The 20,455-nt window shown below is 34.6% G+C and overlaps 1 protein-coding gene across 2 annotated transcripts; it reads right to left on the bottom strand.

The window, feature by feature from the left end:
• Positions 1 to 550: 550 nt before the first annotated feature.
• Positions 551 to 19,738, bottom strand: LOC116338172. 2 transcript variants are annotated; one of them, XM_031763276.1, is made up of 6 exons: positions 19,169 to 19,738; positions 18,642 to 19,011; positions 3,624 to 4,920; positions 1,594 to 3,531; positions 1,327 to 1,451; positions 551 to 1,202 (listed from the first exon to the last, which is right to left on the bottom strand). In XM_031763276.1, exons 2-6 carry the CDS (start codon positions 18,645 to 18,647, stop codon positions 1,068 to 1,070), a joined length of 3,501 nt encoding a protein of 1,166 aa, XP_031619136.1. In that variant the 5' UTR covers positions 18,648 to 19,011; positions 19,169 to 19,738; the 3' UTR covers positions 551 to 1,067. The 2 variants fall into 2 exon arrangements, with proteins under 2 accessions (XP_031619136.1, XP_031619135.1); XM_031763275.1 differs by having other exon boundaries at positions 18,642 to 19,738.
• Positions 19,739 to 20,455: the final 717 nt, after the last annotated feature.

Below are 20,455 nucleotides of genomic sequence, written 5' to 3'. Positions count from 1 at the left end.
TTTATAAAAATATATCTTACAAAATGTGAATAACCAACAACAAATTAAAACGAAAAATGAACAAAAAAAATTTATGTAAAAGAATAAATAAAAAAATACACACAATGTAATGAATGTACGTTTGGAAACCACTATTATGTTCCCAATGAGAATAGTCAGTATTGTTGCTTGTCAATAAGTAAAAACCTGAAAAAAAAAATCGCGAAAAAAATCAATAAAGATAAATCAGAAAAGGAAAATAAGCGGTGACCTTTTATCAAAGTTAATTTCATCTTCACATTAGACGCCGTTGGCAATGGGTGGCTAAATTTAGCCCATTACTCACAATTCGATGAAAGGTAAGCTTTTTTTTAGGTACTATCAATAGATGAAGGTATGTTGAACTCAAATATGGCTTAAAATAAATTTGACACTTTACCTTTCTGTTGTTAACTTTCTGTTGTGGGCATGGCAATCTCCATTTAATGGGATACAATTGACTCAAATGAGGTGAAAAACTGTTCTTTAAATACATTTATCGAGTTTTATTGGAATTTACTTAGAATCTAATGTACAGTTACAAATCTCATAATAGCTAATATTTCGGATATCTCATGCTATTATGGACACGAAAAATGTATCCAAAAAATGCTTCTAAATAGTAGCATTAAGTTTGATCTAATTGCAGTTCATTCACTCAATCTCGCGTCGAAAACTTACAGCTTATACAAAAAAAATGAGAAATTTCTCCGAAAATTAAAAAAAAAGAATAAAATTGAAAATTTTGTGGCCAAAAAATGCGATATTCTCGAGAATTTGTTGAAATGATTCTCTGCTCTAGGTTATTATCTTGTCTCTTTTCACTCTTTAATTATGGCAGAACTAACACATATTTATTTACTTCGATTTTCTTTGTTAACTTATCAGCGCTTTGTCATCATAATCTCTCGCACAAATTAAAACAAATATTAAAAAAACTGAGGTTGAAAACATTATTTACACGAATTGACTTAATTGATTTTTTTTTTCTCAGCTAGTTTTGATACCGACAAAAACTGTTTCCTAAATTTATATCTACTAAAGAGAGTCTAGTGTTTATATTCGTGCAGCGATCGCCTGTGTGATTGCGTATCGACGAATTCATCTTCGTTTTCTTCATCGGCCACATGAATATCTTGACCATCGTCATTATTGATTGATTGCGGTGTTACATATGAAAAAGCCTGCGAAAAACAAAGAACAATTAAAAAAAGTCATTATTTTCAATTGGTAATTGATTGTTTCTTTTTTTTTTGCTTTCCTATTTACTTTTTTTATCTAAAGTGAGATTCTTTTTCTTTTTATTACCTGAGCATGTGCGTGTCCATTTACGACTGAATGACTATGTGTTGAAGAGCGATAAGTTTCGGTGACCGGATCGATAGCCGGCTCATTCCATGTGGTTTTCACTGTTGTTGTTTGTAAACGACCCACTAAACGAGAGAGATAGAGGGAGATAGAGAGAGAGATAGAGAGAGAGAGAAGTACCATAAACAAATCAATTAATTTAAATACAATTACAAATCGACCCACAAAAAATAATATTGCCATTTCAGCAATAAAATAGACACTTACTTCGTGGTTTGAAAGTGAGTCGTGCAAATGAATTAGCTGCTCGTCCGGTTGCTGCGCCAGGTGTTGGTCGAACTAGAAAACGTGGTGATTTAAAGTGGCCGACCACTTCATTGTCATCATCGTTGACAATTTTTTCCGACTCAAAGTACGGATAGGGTTGAGGTGTCACGATATAGACTTTTTCATTGTTCTTATCAGTTGCTGGAGCAAGCAATGATTTCAATCGATTCCATAGCTCATCTGCGCTTGGTAGAACTGTTGTGCGAACCGCATCACTTGCTGGTGTTGTTGAGCATGGTGGCATTGGTGTTGTTACTCTTGGCTGTGGCGTTGTTGATGGCGGTGGATTTGTTGCATAAAATATATGTTGTGATTTCAAGTAATCCAGTCGTTTAAAATCTTCATCTTCAATATCTTCAGCCTGTTGAATGGCTTCTTGTTCATCAGGTGCAATATTATCACCGTTATCTTGTCCATGAATTTCATTTTCATCTTCACTTTCATCGTCCACAATTTCACCTTCACTTTGACTATCATCATCACTTTCTGTGCTATCGCTCACTTCATACAATGTGCTTGGGTACTCGGTCGTTGGTTGCATACTTTCAGTGGTCAATAAATCTTGTAGTGATTGTGTTGTTGTCAAATATTCATATGGAATGAGTTTTGGTTGTGCAAGCAATGAAATCGTACTCGCACGATTCGGTCCACCCATTGAAAATTCTTGTTCCGTCCATCCATCAATGTTCTTTTGCAATTTGGCCAAATCAATGGTTGAAATATTTTTCAAATGTTCACGTTTCAATAGTTCACGAATATTCTTTGCCAAAATCTTTGTTAAATATTGTGAATTTGTTCGTTTCGGATGATGATGCCCTGGTTTGGGCGACGGTGTGGCTGCCGATATTACTTGCGATTCCTCTGAATTATGATCATCATTATGTTGACTATTCGACCAACCGGCCGAACTTTCAAAACTTTGCAGATCTTGATTATTTTTAAATGGACTGGGTCGCGCTTTATTTGTGTATGGAATGATAATTTGAATTTTCTTCGTTTTCTTTCCTTCATTGTCTTGATTTTCAATTGCATTCACATCGTGAGCTTGAGTATGCGATTGGAATGCAGCCGAAGCGGCGGACGGTGTAACTGGTGATGATCGTTGTGGACTGGCCGTTGTTACCACATTCAATGGATTCGAGAATGGATTCGGTGGCAATGGTTTCCATGTGTTTCGCATAAATTTAAATTCGGGCAAAGCATTTGGATCCGGCGTTGTCGATGGACCGATTGAAGTTTTGCGATAATGTTGAATTGGTGTATCTAATAGATCAAGAGGTGTTTCACGATTTGAATTCACTTTGGCCTTTTCCTTGTTCCGTAATTGATTGGCGGCTGAAATCGATAAACTTGGCTCCGTACTGGTGGGCGGATATTGAAAACCTTGTGGTGATGCCGTTGACACATTTAATTCATGTAAAACTTGTAAAATCGGTTGATTTTCCTCAGATATCGCATTGGCACCTTGAGGCGAACGAGTCGATTCACTTGCATCAGCCGCACTATCCGAAATGATTATTGGTTTTTCGATTAGATTTGAATTTTGTTCCAAATTCGAATTATAGCGGAATTTATCGGCTGATGATAATGTTGGCCGTGCTGTAAACGGTTGCGATGCCGAAAATTGACTATATACACTACTCTCTGTTACTTCGGCGGTCAATTTAATCGGTGGTGTTCCGTACGTATTTGTCGGCGGACCATAAGTTACAGGTGGCCCATAAACTGAGGCCGGAGTGCCGTAGCTGTTTGTGGGTTGAACAATTTTCTGCGATTGAGTGACCGGATGATTTTGATTTATGACTTGCAACGATTGAACGCTCGTTGTAGAGAGGCCGGTTGGCGTTACTAATCGACCATTGACGTAAATTCCATTAGCTATTTGCAGATGAGAAGGATGAAAAGAAAAGATAAAATTTGTTTAAAGGGTGAACAGTTTAATTTTGAAAGGGAAAAAAGTCTTAACAAACCTTGAGCATCGTTAATCGTAAATGGTTTTGGTTCATACAATGGTGGAGCTTGTGTGACGCTATAATTGGGCACTGAGCTCGAATAGAAGCTCTGTGGCGTTGTTTGAATTGGCTGTACATTGTTCTGTGCATATTGTAAATATGTTGAGCTCATGGTCGGCGGAGGAGCTCTAAACGGTTGTGCTGTACTTGGAAGCGGCAATGAATTTATCGTATTTATTGAATTGATTTGATTTGGTGTGGCAACTTGTGAAGGATGCCTAAGTGGTCGTTGTCTCGGCGGCAAATATGTGTGTGCATTGAGAAATTTCTCCGGTGTTGGTCTTGCGATTGGTTGAATGTTTGCATAGCCCGGCACACTTTGCAAGAAATTTGGATTTTTAGCTTGAAGTCTTGCACGCAATAAATTCAATTCGTTTGCATCTGGGAAAATCGGTAACCATGGAATTTTATTGCATGGAAATGAGTCACTTGGTTGCGGTTGTTGTTGTTGTTGCTGTTGCCGTTGACTAAACGGATATCCATTAAACGAATAAACGGCAGTCGGTGAAGCGGCCGACGATACCAGATCATTCAGAGAGCCGGGCTTCTGTTGAAATTTTACCGGGTTTGGATAGGTATAACCAGTTGGTTGTGGTTTTGGTGGTTCTTGAAGTTTAACTGGAGGTTGACTGTAAGTATATCCGGTTGATGATGGTTGTTGCAATTTCACCGGTGGTGGAATGTATGTATAACCAATATTTTGCTGTGGTGTCGGTTGTTGTTGTAATTTCACCGGCGGTCGCGGAGGATCGTACGTATATCCTGATTCTGGTTGTAATTCTAGTTTATGCGGAGGTGGCTCATAGGTATATCCTTGCTGTGATTGTGGTTGCAATTTTCCGGCTGGTTCGTATCGAAACCCATTCGTTAGAATAATCTTGCTGGGATCATCGTATGTGTAGACGGGTGATTGTGAAAATTTTTGTGGTGACGGTGAAAATGGTTTGGCCGGATTTTCATAAACGTATCCGTTTTGCTTTTGTTGTTGTGTTTTTTGGGTTTGTATTTTGGCATTTTGTTTCTTATTTGTCGATTGTGATTGTGGATCACCATTGAAACCAAACCACGTAATGACTCGTTGAAATAATGATTTTGACGGTTGTCCATCGCCTTGATATCGAACAACAATTGATTCTTGATCTTCCGGTGGTGGTACTAGATCTTCAGCGGGTACATCTGGAATTTCATTTGTTTTAAATACATCGGCACTAGCATGCAATGCAAATAACAACAGTAGAATGGTGTTTTTCCGTATCTGAAATAGAAGGAAAAAAAAACAAAAAATAAAATATGGAAACGTGTCCAATTATCGGTATGTTTTCTTTGCTTTGTGCGTGTCTCAATCTGTCTCTCGAATGGAGAAAACTAAATAAAGACACAAAAATAGATTAAATCTAGCTCTGTAAGTGTCTTTAGAGGTAATTATATGATTTGAAATCAGTTTTATCTCTTTATCATTTTGCTACATTTCGATCGTTCTATAAAATAGTTTCTATGATTGTTTGTGCCAAGAAAAACGCAAACACCATTCCAAAATATAGACTTTCTTTTATCTGAACGAATAGAAAAAGAGAGAGAGAGAGATAGAAAAAACTCGACATTCTTGTGCTTAAAAGCAGTAGCGCGGATGTTTGTCAATTGAAATAAGATGTAATGAACATTTGAAATGTTGTCAATCGTTGTTGAATATTGCATTGATCACTCTCATTTTCTCCCACTTTGCTTCGCCTTACTTTGAAAAGCTGTGCCTAAGAAAACCACGTCCGATTTTCAACCTTGATTCTTGTGTGTGTGTGTGCACTTCACACAAAGTATTGCGAGAAAAAAAAGTAAAAATAAAAAACCAGAAAAGCACGTCATCGCGTGCACATTGAAAGAAAACCCGTTTGAATTTTCGCCTGGCGCAAGCAATTTTCATCATTCGACGTCGTCATCTACTGCTGACTCTTTATGCATCGATTTAAATTTGTACATATCAGACGGATTGTCGACGTGAATCATTATTAGAATCGGATATAATATGCTGGTTGAAGCAACAATTGAATTTCAAAACATAAACATTGCGTGTGTGCGCGTGCGCACATATCAACATGAAACATAGAAGATTATTTATTATGAGAATAAAACAGAGTAAGTGTGTATCGTTGTTCAGGTTTTCATCGAAAACACGACACACCGATGTGAACTTGATGTGAAAGAAAAAACAGCAAGAATATGCATGGAATCTTAGGATTTTTTTTCTTCGCTTTATTATTATTAATTTCAATTATGAACTAAACAATAAATAAATTTATAATTTAAAAAGAAGTGAAACATACACGAAAAAAAAAACGAAACCGAGACGGAAACATCGTTTTTCACATCTTCAATGTAGGAGACTAGGTCGATATATAATGCTGACTGCATTGCTTTTGCAGACTCGAAACACATTGTCTAAATGGTTCGGTTCATAATTGCATTTCCACGTAAATTTTTCCAGATTTTTTTATTCTTTTTTTTCGCTTTACTTTCCATATGAAACAATAATTTTTGTGAAATCAGTTTCACCGCGCGCTCTGCGTGTCGAATTTTTATCGATTGATGATGGAAAAACATATGAAAAGCAACGGCAATTCTTTCTTTTTCTTTTCTTTTTCTCCTCTGTATTTTGATGACTCCAGCAACACATCAATTGCGCACACAATCTCTTTCTCCCTATCAAACGCATCATTCTTTTTCTTTACCAAACACCGACACTATTATGCGTTTTTCATTTTAAAATGTTGCTCTTAATTTTCAAGCAGATGGTGCCAAAAAAACGATCTTTTTCGGAATAACGAATAAAAAGTGAAAATGGTAACATCATGATTCATTACATTCAATAATCAAATATTTTTCTTGCCTAAGGGAAAAGATCTTTTTTCTTCGTGGCGATCGAGTCGAGTGTGTCGGTTATTAAAATGGCAATGTTTGATTTTGTTTTGTTCACAAGTGTGAGAGAGCAACGTAAATAGAGATAATAATCGCTTGAGATTGAAGCGTCAATGAAATTTGAATTTAAATGGCCAGCAATCATCTCACAATTTCCGTGTATAATTGCCTATCCAATTTTTTGTTATTGGAGTATATGTTACACTTTTGGTAATGTTTTAGGTGCGAAAATGTACGTGTGAGAATTTGTAAAATGACGACGATGAAAGGCAACGAAATATTGTCAGTGCGATCAAAAGCGACAAGTTAATCAAATTGAGCAAGCTTATCGAGCATATTTCTACTGTTTGAATAGACGTTTTTATTTCGTTTGTTGCGCTTTTTTCGTTTTCGCTGCCAAAGAAATGGAAAATAGTGTGACTTTTTTTCTTTCTTCGTTGATGATGACGATGATGATTTTCAATCTCGTTGGTGCGAAATGTGTGAATAAATGTGTGTGTTTCTTTCTCCGTCTTTTTTATGAAACACACACATTGAAAAACAAGCACAGAAAAAAAATTGCAAGAAAAAAAAACAAACAGAAGTTTCACTGATCCAGTTACATTTTTAATTAAATTAGACGGGAATTTTTGTGTTTGCTTCCTCAACGACGTTCATTGAAGTACGGCATTACAATTTTATGGCGACAATCTGTAGATAACGACATTTTATGAGTAAATACTCATTTATTCTGATAAGATCGACGTAATTTCATTGAGAATATAAATTTTATTCCGGTAAATAAAAGTGTGTCGATCTTAGATTGGTGACAGTAACGATGAAATAAACATAAAGAGAAAAAAAAAAACATGAGCTACAATCCCGAATTTAAATTCAATGTCAAAAATTCTATGCTCCCGACATTGCACGCAAGTGCGCCTTAATTTATCATAGTGAGAGTAGTTGAAGTCGACAAATACCAAAGAGCAAAAAGAAAAAAAACTAAAACTTCACTCTTGAAATAGCGACACAATAGATCACAAGCGCAATAGCAATTCGATATGTTTGCCTACATGTTGGCATGCTCAAATATAACTCACAGAGACTCGACCGAAGCTAAATTGCAAAAAGAATATGAAATGGCATGGATGATGATGATGATGACGATGAGACGATGCTGTTGAACAAGAAGAAGTTTCTTTTTCAATTGAAACGAAAGATGTACAAGCGCACGATGGGAACAAAAATTCTCACGCCATAGTATAATAATAGCATTAGGAGTGTTATATGGAATCAAATATTATACTCATTTACGGGCACTAATAATAATGAGATGATCGTTTTGATCTGTTCGCTTCACACTGCTCGCGCGCGCTCACACACACACATACACAAATCAAGAACCATGGCAAAATGTAAACGAAACTATCGTTGTCGCATTGCTGCTTCTGTTCATGTTGCATACACACACCGTATCCACCTGTCCAATTACCATTGTATATATTGTAAACTACATTTAAGTAAGTGTTATTTTCTCCTTTGATTCGCACTTTTTTTCCCGACTATTTCACTCTTTTTCATGCATTTACGCGGATTTCTTTTTCGCATTTTTTTCTCATTCTCTCTTCGCTCTTGTCGTCGTCATCGTCGTCTTTCTTTTCACGAAATTCGATGCGACTACGCGTTTAGCTTTTATCGTTTGGGAGTAAATGTGCAAATTGAGTACAATATAAATTCGATTACAATACAATTCAAGAGGGAAACAAAAACTCTCGCACGAAATAAGATTCTCTTTCATTCAAAGAGTGTCGTGGTCATGGTCATTCACCGTTCATACATGTAATAAATTAGCATTTCATTCAGCCGTCACAAATTTGGATAGTCTTCTGTGTTTTGTTTCATTTCTTTTTCGATGTTGTGTGATCGGCCATTGTGTGCGCATCTTCATGATTGGATCGATTGAGAGCTATTATTCATCATCTTTGTAATAGAAAAAAATTAGTCAAAATGTTTTGATTTGTTTTGATGTAAATTTCTTTTTTTTTTCGCATAGAAGTTCAAGTGTCGGATAGATTGCTGCTTAATTCAAAACAAAATGATTGATTTTGAATTAAAAAAAAAAAAAAAATAAATAAAAAGAAATCTTTGGTACATACGAGAAAGAGTATGTTTTACAAACGCTTGAAGTATGTTATTTTTAATATGTTTGATCGTGGCGGAAATGCTATTACACAAGTCAAGAGTGCTTGTTGTTTCGATGCTTTTCAAAAACTCTTTCAAAACAAACGTATCTATATATCTATATCTCGAAAATGTTGCATGCATGTTATTGCATTTTTGAACTTTTTTTCCTTTTTCTTCATTTTATCGGTGTAGAGAAAGAAATCATCTTGAAAATTGGCCGAATAAAATCTCTTTCTCTCTCACACACACACTCACTGACACATTTATCTCAAAATGAAACTATTAACCAAGTAACCGCGAATTGTGTATGACTCAAAATTTGTTATCAAAAAACTTGAAATCAAGTACGTGATGATGCTTGTTCCTCTTTCGTTTCTTGTTTTAGAGAATATTTCGACAAATGTATGATGAAAGTAGCAAGAATGGGGTATTTAATTCTTCTTATATTTCTCATTTAATAAACCACCGAATTACGAAATTCATTCAACTGACGCTCATAAACATGTCACATAAATAATTACGTCAATTCTATGTGTGTTACTCATAACGCAGCTTTTGTTCTATTTACATAACAACGACCAATGACATGATTTATATGATCAATTTAAACTCGAATCATAAAAAATAACGAACGACCGCATTATTTTGACTAAATTATGCAGCAACTGAAAAAGAAAAGTATATAAAATAATTTTAGGATGAATTGTACGTTTTGAATTTATTTGTGTCATCCTCGTTCGAACCCAATGACTTGATGCTCGACGAAAAAAAAAAAACGTTTATCACACATTTTTTTTCTGGGCTATGTAATGTAACAACATTCCATTGTGTGTGGAGTGTCTAGATATATGTTATAGATAAATTTCAATTTCCAAACAATGAAAAGAAAGAAAATCATAATAATTCAAGCAGAAAACGAGTGATGACATTTGAAGACGTGTTTGAGCTCGTATCTTTGCCTAGTTTTGACATTCGTCGATTTCTCAGTGGATTCGAAGAAAGAATATGTTTTCTTTCTCTGTGATGACAATCAAATCGTAAAAGATGCTGTGGGATTTTGGACGCACGCATCTTATATTTGATGACATGACAAAATGACAAGAATGAATTTGTCGTGTTGCACATAAATTTAATGGCAATTCTTTCTCTCACACTTACTTTAACTCGTAAGTTTTGTTTTTGATGGTTTCAATGTCGTCGCATCACGGTTAAATATTCAATTAGCAAACTCTTTTTTTGCATAAAAAGAAGTCATTCATGTAAACGATGCAAAAAAAAAACAAAGAAAAACGTGTGTGTAGTGAAACACCGAGTCGAATCACCGAGAAAAACTGGTGGAACTATGATTGATTACATGTCGTTTTTTCTATGCCTCGATGCTGATACACTTTTTTTGCATTTTGAAAATGTGAACGAAAATTATGTTCTTTCTTCGGGGCCCAAATCTTTCTATCCGTTTAAAAAAAACTGACGCGCAAACAAATTACAACACAGTTTGGATTATTTTAAATAAATTTCACCTGAATTCAGATTGCGTATTTTTCATATAATAAATTTTCAATTTTACTTTCTACGGCAGTGCCATGAACTATAACATTAAGAGTAAAAAAGACAGAGGCAAATCAATGATTGATATGCATAAATAATAAATGCCACCGTACTTGTTGATGCCGTTTTGCTGCAATCGAAACAACAATATCGTTTGATATGATGTGGTGAAAGAAGCCGCACGACATATTGCGAACAAAAATGCTCTACATATTAATTAAATCAATTGCGATAGAGGCAATCCACGTATGAAGTGTGTGATTAACAGGCTTCCAAACAGTTTGGAGAGTGCTAAGTGTAGACGTGTATCGCACGACACAAAGGAGAACAAGTTTTTCTTTTTGTTTTTGTTTATTTCGCTTTTCTAAGCGATTAATTGTGGTTGTGTGATCTCGCGCTAGGCATCTTTCGTCTCAATATGCAGCTGTGGGCGTTTTCCAAAATTCGTTTATTTTATCAATTTTATGAAAGTCTTTATACACACGACTCTTTTTTTCACCATATGTACATGGATTTGTGTCGGAAATTTATTTGAAATTTCGGTTAGATTATTTCGACAGCGAAAGTGATTGCGATTGAGAGTGATAAATGCTATAAATCAGATTGTTGCGAAGAGAAAAAAAACATTTAATTGGTAGCTCAGGTTTCAATCCATTTGATTTTTCGTTTTCGTTTGAATAAAAGAATTCACGATGCTACCGATCACTTTCCATTGAAGCAACGCACCATCCAATCAAGGTGATATATGAAGCAATTAATCGAACATTTCATTTAAATTGAATAAATAAAAATTGACGTGTGCCTTTGTGATTTGAAGGTGTGCCTGTGTTATTCAATGTACAAGTGCGAAATTGCTGTACAATTTTGTCAATTCAACGCGTAAAATAATGCCAAATTTTCATGAAATCATTCAAACTACACATATGCAAGAGAAAAAAACTTCAAAACATGTAATTTTAAAGTATCGTCGTTTTTTTAGTACCAAGAGATGCGTATATTTCACTCACAGTCACATTTGAAAATTATGTGTGTGTTTGTGTGTCTTTCACATGCGCGAGAGTGCGGAAAGAATTGCGGTGTTTTTCTCTTTGTTTTTGCAGAAGGTGTGTGCGAAAATGCGCCGCCGTGAAAAGTTCACAAAAACAATGGGAAGTGAGAAGGAAAAAAAAACAACTTGGCGCGAGTGGCTCACACTGTGCTTTTGGGCGTTTTCATTATCGGCATTTGTTATTCAGGTGAGTTGATCATATCAAAAATCATCATGAGCAAAAACGTGATCGAAATTTTAAGATGATCAAACCGTGTACTTAAGATATTGCACATCCTCATAAAAATTTATGTAATCATAATAACAACGTGTTAAATTTGTAGGAAAAACACATTTGGTATTCGGGTTGTAAAAATGACCTAAAAATCATCATCTTGCAAAATATTCGAAATATCATTTGATGATATTTATTATTTTTAATGTGGCATTGTTATCAAATGACACACCCAAAAAAATGTTCTCCTGTCAACAAGTTGTGAATCACAATAAAACATGAATTTCGCAACAGGATTGAAAATGCGCAACAAATGTTGCGTTTTTTTCACTTACAATCCACCAACAGACGTACCCAAACCAATAAAATTATGCAAACGAAAATCGATTTGAACGCTTGACTTTCGTGTGTGTACTTTGTTTTAATTTAAGACAATTTTAATTGTTGCCATTGTTTTTGATTTTGATTGATGTGCATGCACGAAAAAGAAATATTGATGAAGAAAATTGGCTTGTTGTGTTTTTTTTCGGATTTTTGCATAAGCGACGCTTTGTCATTGAGGTTGAACGTATAACCACGGAATGCACACGGTCTTGTACGAATTTGATATTTTTCAAACATAACGAAGGGTGTTGCTCTAATCGAAGACACAATAAATTCACAAATGGCATACGAAAACATACGTATGTACGTGATGATTGTGGTTGGCAATAATTAAATGCGAATGATGTAAATCCAAAATTGATTAATTAAATTCTTCTTTTCATCACTCTCACTGTATCGTTGCCAACAATCGAATAGCATATAATTATATGATGCTTGTTTTTCGGGTGGATTTGTGTGTGGCTTCTTCGATGTTGAGTGATTTCAGACGAATGGGAACGACCTAACATTAAAAACACACACACACCTAACATGTGTCTTGAGTTGTTCTTCATTTTAAATTGGATGGATCTCAGTTTTTCAACGTTGCGTATTGTTTTCTATTTCTGGATATATACGATGATTGGCTTGGTATTACTTTGCGCGCTACGGTTCAGATTCGATGCACTTCATCATCAACGCCGCTGCAGCAGAGAAGAGAAAAAAATACACAATGCAAATAATCATATTTTTTGGTGGCAATAAGAAAAGTCTCGTTCTCTTTCTGTCTCTCTAACAAGCGAGAGTGAGAGAAAAGAGTGTTTTAAAAAAAGAAAGAAATGATATCGAATAAGTGAAAATCTCGTGTGAATTTTGCCATATATAAAGCGATTTTGTTACAAATTATGCGTTGCTCTTGTTCGGCGTATACGTTGAGCATATTGACGCTTTTGCTACCGTTATGCAGTTCCTTTTCTTTTCTTTCTCTCAGACACTGTAGACTCTTGAGCTATTCTCTTCTTGTGCATACGGCGCGGTTCAGTATTTTTTTTTAATTGTTTCTATCCGCTTAGTTCTTCGTTTTCGTTGAAATGCGTGGCGTTTTTTGTTTTTCTCTTGGAATCGTTCATTGTTTCTCCCGATAAAATAAATATAAAAACGAACGAAAATTAAATGTAGTAAATTTTTCAAGTTGATATTATTGTGGCTGTGATTCGATGTGTTTGTGTTTGTCTGTGTGGGGGGAAGATGCAATGAGAGCATAAAGAAAACAAAACAAATTTAATAAAATGAAATTAATAAGTTGGATGTGTGTATATGCTTTTTCTGTTTCTCACTTCATTATGCATTCAGTGCAGTTCATCAGAGACATGCAGAGTACACAGCAGTGCAACATTTACTGCTGTTGATGCAGCAGCTACATTGCAATCTATAGAGTAGGTCTATGAATGAAAGTTGTTAAATTGTACGACAAACTATACGACGAACGAAAGAAAGAATCTAAACAGAAAGAAAAAAAAATAATACACAAACGCCAATAAGCTTAATGCACATACTCAGCAAGCTATGCCGCGCTTGCCGTCTCATCTACAACAAGATTTGTGCATTTGATTTTTCTTCTCTCGCGTTCTCATCTATCTCTTTATTTACAGTTGTTTTTTTTTCATCACCCGGTCTTGCGCATGCAATATTCAACCTTCAGCTTTTCCTTTTCTGTGTGATACCAGTGCTACACTTATTGACATTATTAAATTAGATTTCTTAGCTTTGCTGCCGCTGCACACACCGTTTGTAAGACTGATTGCCTTTTCACTTTTTTTTTCTCTACTTGCACAGTGTATCGCTTTAGATGCGTTTGTCTATTCAATTGATCCGACATGGAAATGCGAACAACAATTTTTTGTTTCATCTTCTATTTCGGTCGGGGAAAAAAGAGAATAACGGGAGAGAAATCGATAGCTCGTCGTTATTTACATATCTGCTTAAAACACTTGACCCTTTACGAAAAAAAAAAGTCTTGACACTAATTGTTCTAGCCACAGTTTTTTTTTTGTTTAAATGTATGGTGAGATGATTTTTATCAGCAAAGATCAATATTTGTAAATGTGTAAGCCAAACCCTGCAATACAACGGATGTGCCATAGTAAATCTCACTCACGAAATAAGTGAAATTGAAATCGTGCCAAATTGTAAATATTACACACACATTTCTAGTTTTTTTTTTCAGTGGAATTTCACGCAACGCCTAAAATATGCCTACAGCAAAATCACAGCGAAGAAATATATTTCAATTCCGAATATTATAATATGTATTTATTTATTTTTTTTGCAGGTTTATATTAAATTTCGATTTTTTTTTTCTTGCGTTGCTTCTTCTCTTAAATGTCAAATCAAATGATTACAATCGGAATCGAAAATAGAAACGTTCATATATGTTGTTAGACAATTTTTGTTTTCATTTCATTTAATGATGATATTTACAAATTGATGTGTCTGTTATATTCGAATTTACATGTAAACATGAAAATTTTGTCGGCACACAGAGAGCATCATCATCATTTCGGGGCTCAATGATGAGTTGTAGTTGAATAAACTTCAACACCAATTTCATTTTCAACCGAATTGGAAAATTGCTAATGAAAAAAAAAACAAAAGGACAAAGCGCGCGCTACTCACACCGACATTCCAATACCCTTCGAATGATGAGAATGAAAAATGAAGAAGACGATGACGATGACGTCTACGACAACAACGAACATGATGCTTTCGAAAATGAAGCAAACGATAGACAGTTTTTTTTTTCAAATTAAAAACTTAATATCGTTTAATTATACGTTTCAAATGGTAAAAGTCTCATTAAAATCTTCGTATATTTTTATTGAGATTTTATCGTGGTGTATTTTAATTGTTCGCATATCACCTTCTTTCTGTGTTGTTTGTAATGTTGGGCTTGGCATTTCAGTTTGCTTAAAATATGATTTTATTTGACTTTTATGATTGATTTAATTTTTATTCAAAATAATTTACATTTTTTTTGCGCCTTCAGTTTTCTACTTGATGCAAAAACTTCATTGGACTTTGTTTTCATTTAAAAACGGTTTCGGAGAGATTTTACATATAACACCAAATGCAATCAATCAGTCAGTGTTTGATTAATGCCATTCAAGTTACCGATAATTGCATTAAAAACAAACAGAAATGTGCGAAAAATGAAATTTGGGCGACCTAAAATAATCACCCAATTTCAATGGTGTCAAAATGAAATGTAAACATAAAATTGAAAACGCAGATCCAAGAAATAGTTGATCCATTACATGAGGTAATCGAATCAAAAATGCTTGCTTGTGCATTCGGGGGTAATTCATTTTCGAAATCAACGAGCGGATAAAAGATGTAATAATCGGCACTGGTGCATGATATAGTCTTATTTAATTTACCGCAGTTTTGTATCTATTTCGAAAATTACGTGCGAAAATGTGGTCGGTACAAAATCGGTTTGGTTTGAATGAGAAAACTACTGTCGGTGAAAATGACCGAAAAATGGTGTGGCAATTAGATAGGAATTGTTTGGATTTTGAATGAAAACTCTCGTCGTAACACGCACATACCACGCAAGTTTGAATCGTAGACGATTCGAATCGACCATAAAATACCTGCTTTTAAAATGAAAATCATGACTTTTGCCATCTTTTTCGTTTCTTTTTTTTTCTTTTGCGGTGAATTTGCTTTGATTTTTCAAGCCAAATCAACAAAATAGCAATAGACGTCTAGGAAGTGATCGACAAACCTCAAAATATTTCTTTTTAACTCAAACCTTATATTGAATGGTTAAGTATTTCATTCTACGAAAAAGAAAATAAAGATATAAAGAAATGTTTCTCTTGATCTCATAGATCGATGTCTGTGCACATGCGTTTAGAAAACTGGCGTCTGTCTCGATGAGTACTCTCATCGAGTAGCTTGTAAAACGATTTAATTTTCTTTCTTTTCTTTCCGCCTATTATTTGTTATTGTTTGGCAGTTGTTTTGATTCTGTCATGATGGAGATGCGATCAATAGACTGAAGATCCATTGCTTGATCGTCGTATAATCAATTTTTCGTATATGGTTTTTGCGTTAATTTTCAAAGTAAATACACTTGAGAAGCGTGGGTAAATAAAAAATGTTGAGATGTTTGCAATTAAAAGTGAAATGAAGTGGCTGGCAATAGTACCGATAAAAATGAGGCGACTTAGTGAAACCATAACATATAGTGTCCAACATTGCGCTGAGTTCCGAATTATAATTGGCGATTGTGAACTCATTTCCGTGTATTTAAATTCACCGTTTTTTGTTGCTGTTTAAATACTCTTCTTTTACAATTAAACCAAGCTTGACATCTTTCATTGTTTTGGTTTGATGCATTTGCATTTTCGATTTTCACAATGCGCGTGCACAAAAGCACGGTAGATGACACTTCAATGGATGGTCGGCGAAGCGAAGATTAACAACACATTTAGCGAACTACAATTAAATACCAAAAAAAATATATTATCCGTTGCAAAAGTCAACGGAATACATTTCACATTCCGATTTTGAAGGCACGATGTAAAAACGGTACTATCTGTCCATCAAGTGGATAATTTAACAACATTGGAATTTAAATGTTTAACTTCCATCGGCTTTGAATTCAAAGCTACCATCGAAATCGAAAACATATATCGTTGTTTAATCATCGAAGGCAAAGAATTCTTGTTGCACCGCAAATACCAATATTGTGAAAATATTTTATTATAATTTAATACACACAATCTCATTGAATGAATCAAATGACCGAGCGATTTTCACATTTTGTATCAAAGCCGGTTTTGAATGGGTTATGTGGTTTCAAGGAGAGTTTTTGCAACGCAGAGAAAAAGAAACATACCGTTCGTTGTCGATGCACTAGTTATAGTTTTTTCGGATATTTTCTACGCGACTTTTTCAACATCATTTTCATCAATGAATGCATACAAACTGAAAAATCAAAACTTCGATTTCTTTGTAGAAGAAAAATACATCAAACACGCAAACATTGAAGATCGTATTTAAAAACATTAACGAGAAAAAAATATTATTTATGTCTCGCCAATGCCACTTAATATTGCTTACTACTGCTGATGGTGATGCATAAACAACGATGTGAATAATGGAAATTAATTATACGCTGGCTACATCAAGAATCACCTATGACGGTGAACAAACATTGCAAAATATTGTTTACGGCCGCACACTAACGGTTATTTTTTTGTTTGTTTGTCGTTGTTGTTGCTTTTGTATCGGCCACTTTTATTGCCATTGCACGCGGTTTGTGATTTCTTTTCGCTTTTCTCCAATTTATGGATTATGTGCATATGAAAAGTGTATGCTACATCATTGTACACACAATGCAAGAGAGTGCACATGACTTTGAAATGTGTAAATTGCTCGATAAATGGATATCAAGTGTTTTTTTTTTGCGTTCGTTCGTTCGTTATTTGCATCATATGGAGGTATGATTACCGTTTTTATATGCACATACACACCCGTGCCGGTAGTTGTCCAATATTGCAAATCTCGATAATGCATTCTTAAACGAGTGAATTTGATGTGAATTTTTTTTAAACATTGCCAAGGCATACACATTGAAAACATATGACGCACTTACATCAATACCACTTTTTCTAATACGGCATTTTATTGAGAAAAATGAATTTAAAATATAATTTGAATTTATTGCTTCTTAAGTAGATCAAATATGGATTAAAAGTTCTATTTTTTTTCTCTAGCACTCTCTCTATCTCTTGTTCAAAGAAGAGAAAACTTTTTACACCGAAAATTGACCTTCTTGCACGAAATTTTTCTGTCTCTTCATTTTGAAAGATTTCAATACAAAACAATATTGCGAAGCAATTGAAAAACAAAAAAGATAAAATGAATAACGGAGAAGAAAATACATTTTTTGGAACAATAAATTTGGTTCACCATCATCAACTAATAATTTCTATCGTTTATGAGTCAATTAAGTTTTAAAAATGGAACCTTGAAATCATGTTATACCCTCTGCCTCATAGACAAATACAAATGAATGAAGACAAAGAATCAATATTTGAATTCCATTTGAGTGATGTCCGACCGATAATTATCTCGGATCGAAGCAAGGAAAGAAAAACAGCTTGAGCTTCAAATTAAACATGCAACTCAAGGTGCTCTAGTCGAAACAATCGTTTAATGGATTTCGATGCGGGGGTCTATTAATCCATTGCAGTGAGGCCATAATCAATTTTTCTCTAAGCCTCTGCGATTGCGAGAGAATTTTAAGAAAGTGGTCGGAACGGTAGAAGTCGAAGTTTTGAATAGACGATAAAAAATACGATGTGATCGTTAAGAAAATTTCAATTTAGTGCTTTTTCAATTTATTGGATTCGTTGTTTTTTATAAATCATCCAAAATCAAAGCAGCAGGTTGTGTTGCATCCAATACAAAAATAAGTGTTCATCAGAAAAGAAAACAAATTTTTTTAAATCGAAATGCGGTGGGCTTGGCTAGAAAGCAGAAATTATACAAAGATCACATATAACACGGGCGACAGGCGCCCAGAACACCAACGAAGATTGATGCAATTAAAAAAGCCGCAGCAGCAACGTAATTGAAAAGTAACAAAAATTAAAAAATAAAATGATGCACTTTAATTGAATCAAATAAAACGAGCAACCTGTAAATAAGCACTTACCAACATGATTTCCGTTGTTAAAAAAAATACTAGTTAAGCCGAATCAAAATCCGGAGATGATGTTGTATTTGTTCTCTTAGTTAAACAATTTTTAAAATGGTCGATGAGCTTCGGTAATTACATAGTTGCACTCGCGTATCTCATTCATATATTATAGATTCGATAATTCACTGAGATAAAAGCCACTTAAACAATGAGAGTCAGACTGAATCGATGGTAGATAGACTTGAACTAAATGACGAACCAAAATCACTGATCGATTTTGAATAATGAGTCTCTTCGTATTATCGAACAAAATATTCACCTGCAACTCGAAATGCAGAGCACTTGTTACGTCTCGATCAGATTCACTTCTCTTACAATAATGAAGCTGAATAAAAAATATAACTAATTAAATTTGAGCTTTATGGAAAATGAAATTGTCATAATAAAACAGTTTTTGCATCCTTTGACATAAATTTGAATTGTAGCAATTCGATAATAATTTCCAAAAAAAAAAATTCAATTATATTCAATCTATACTTCACATCCAAATTTTCCAGAATAAAAACAATGAAACGCGATGATTTCACAAGGAAATATTTTCCTCGCTGTTTTTTCCTCTCTTTTCTGAAAACTGTCACATGAACTATAAGCAATTCGCACCAACAAATTTTTTTTTTGGCAATAGCTTAGTTTCGGTTAACACGATCTGCTTGTAATTTGATATGCTCGTGCCGACAGTCGGCAGTGTGGGGTTTTTTTCTTATTCACAATTTGAAAATGTTTTGTCTTAAAAAAAACTGGCTGATCATTTCCGTTGGAAGAAGCGATGATTAATTGAAAAGGTTTCGCAAATTTGTCCAAACGAAAGCAAACGGATTCTTTTTTTTATTGTTTTAGAGTCACTACAACTTGGTTACGTCTAACAAATCGATAATCAACCGTGCGTAGAGGTTTTTGTTCAATCTTCACGTGTACACAAACACATACACATACTGCAAGTCAGTCCGGTGATTCAAAAATGTGCAGGAAAGTAAAAAAACAATGATAATTTCCACTCTATTATTGACACAATGTTTACGCACGTCCGATGCGAACGATGCACAAGACCATAATAAAAAGACGACTCTCGACGATATTGCTTTATACCTATTGACCCATTTCTTCTTCGTTGCTCCGGCCGCTGTCGTGCTGCTGCTGCTACATGTACACCAATCGTCTCTTCTACCTTTTTACCATTTTTACTCTCGAATTTGTCTCTTATGCTTGTTATATCTTGTTCGTTTTGGTTCATTCGTTCGTATGTGCGCGCTAGCTTAGAGCTCAATGCGCTGCTCATTTCCACTCAGTGCTTCGACTCGTGTTTGCTTGCTTGCAATAGACGAAAGATTCATCATCGTACAATGTACATTGTTAGAGAGATTGCACATTTGTAAGCAGAGAGACAACATGAAATGCACAACAATACGATTCGATGCTATGCACTTAGGCATTCAGGTATCGGGCGATTAACATTTTGGCCATTGTATTCTCTCGGCAAATACGAAAAATCAAAACGAAGAAGTGCTGTGTAAAAGATCACAATGATATGCACTTATCCATTTAAAGATCATACGATGGTAAAACGCATTTAAACAAGTCGAATTTATTGAGAAAAAAAAGTACCAAATGCATTTTTGTCGCTTATCTATCTCTTTCTGCATTCAGTTTTTCACTTTTTCTTCACATTTTCGCTTTTATCTTCCGTCTTTGAAAAAAAAAAATTGCAGTTGACGAAAATACACACTGTGTAAAAACAAAACAACAGCTTTAAAACAAAGGAAGCAATTTGT

Source organism: Contarinia nasturtii, unplaced genomic scaffold (assembly GCF_009176525.2).
Source record: "Contarinia nasturtii isolate CC-2019 unplaced genomic scaffold, AAFC_CNas_1.1 Cnas_scaffold_350, whole genome shotgun sequence".
Taxonomy (NCBI): domain Eukaryota; kingdom Metazoa; phylum Arthropoda; class Insecta; order Diptera; family Cecidomyiidae; genus Contarinia; species Contarinia nasturtii.
Note: the sequence above shows the minus strand (reverse complement) of the source record. Positions and strands in the feature narration are given on the sequence as shown.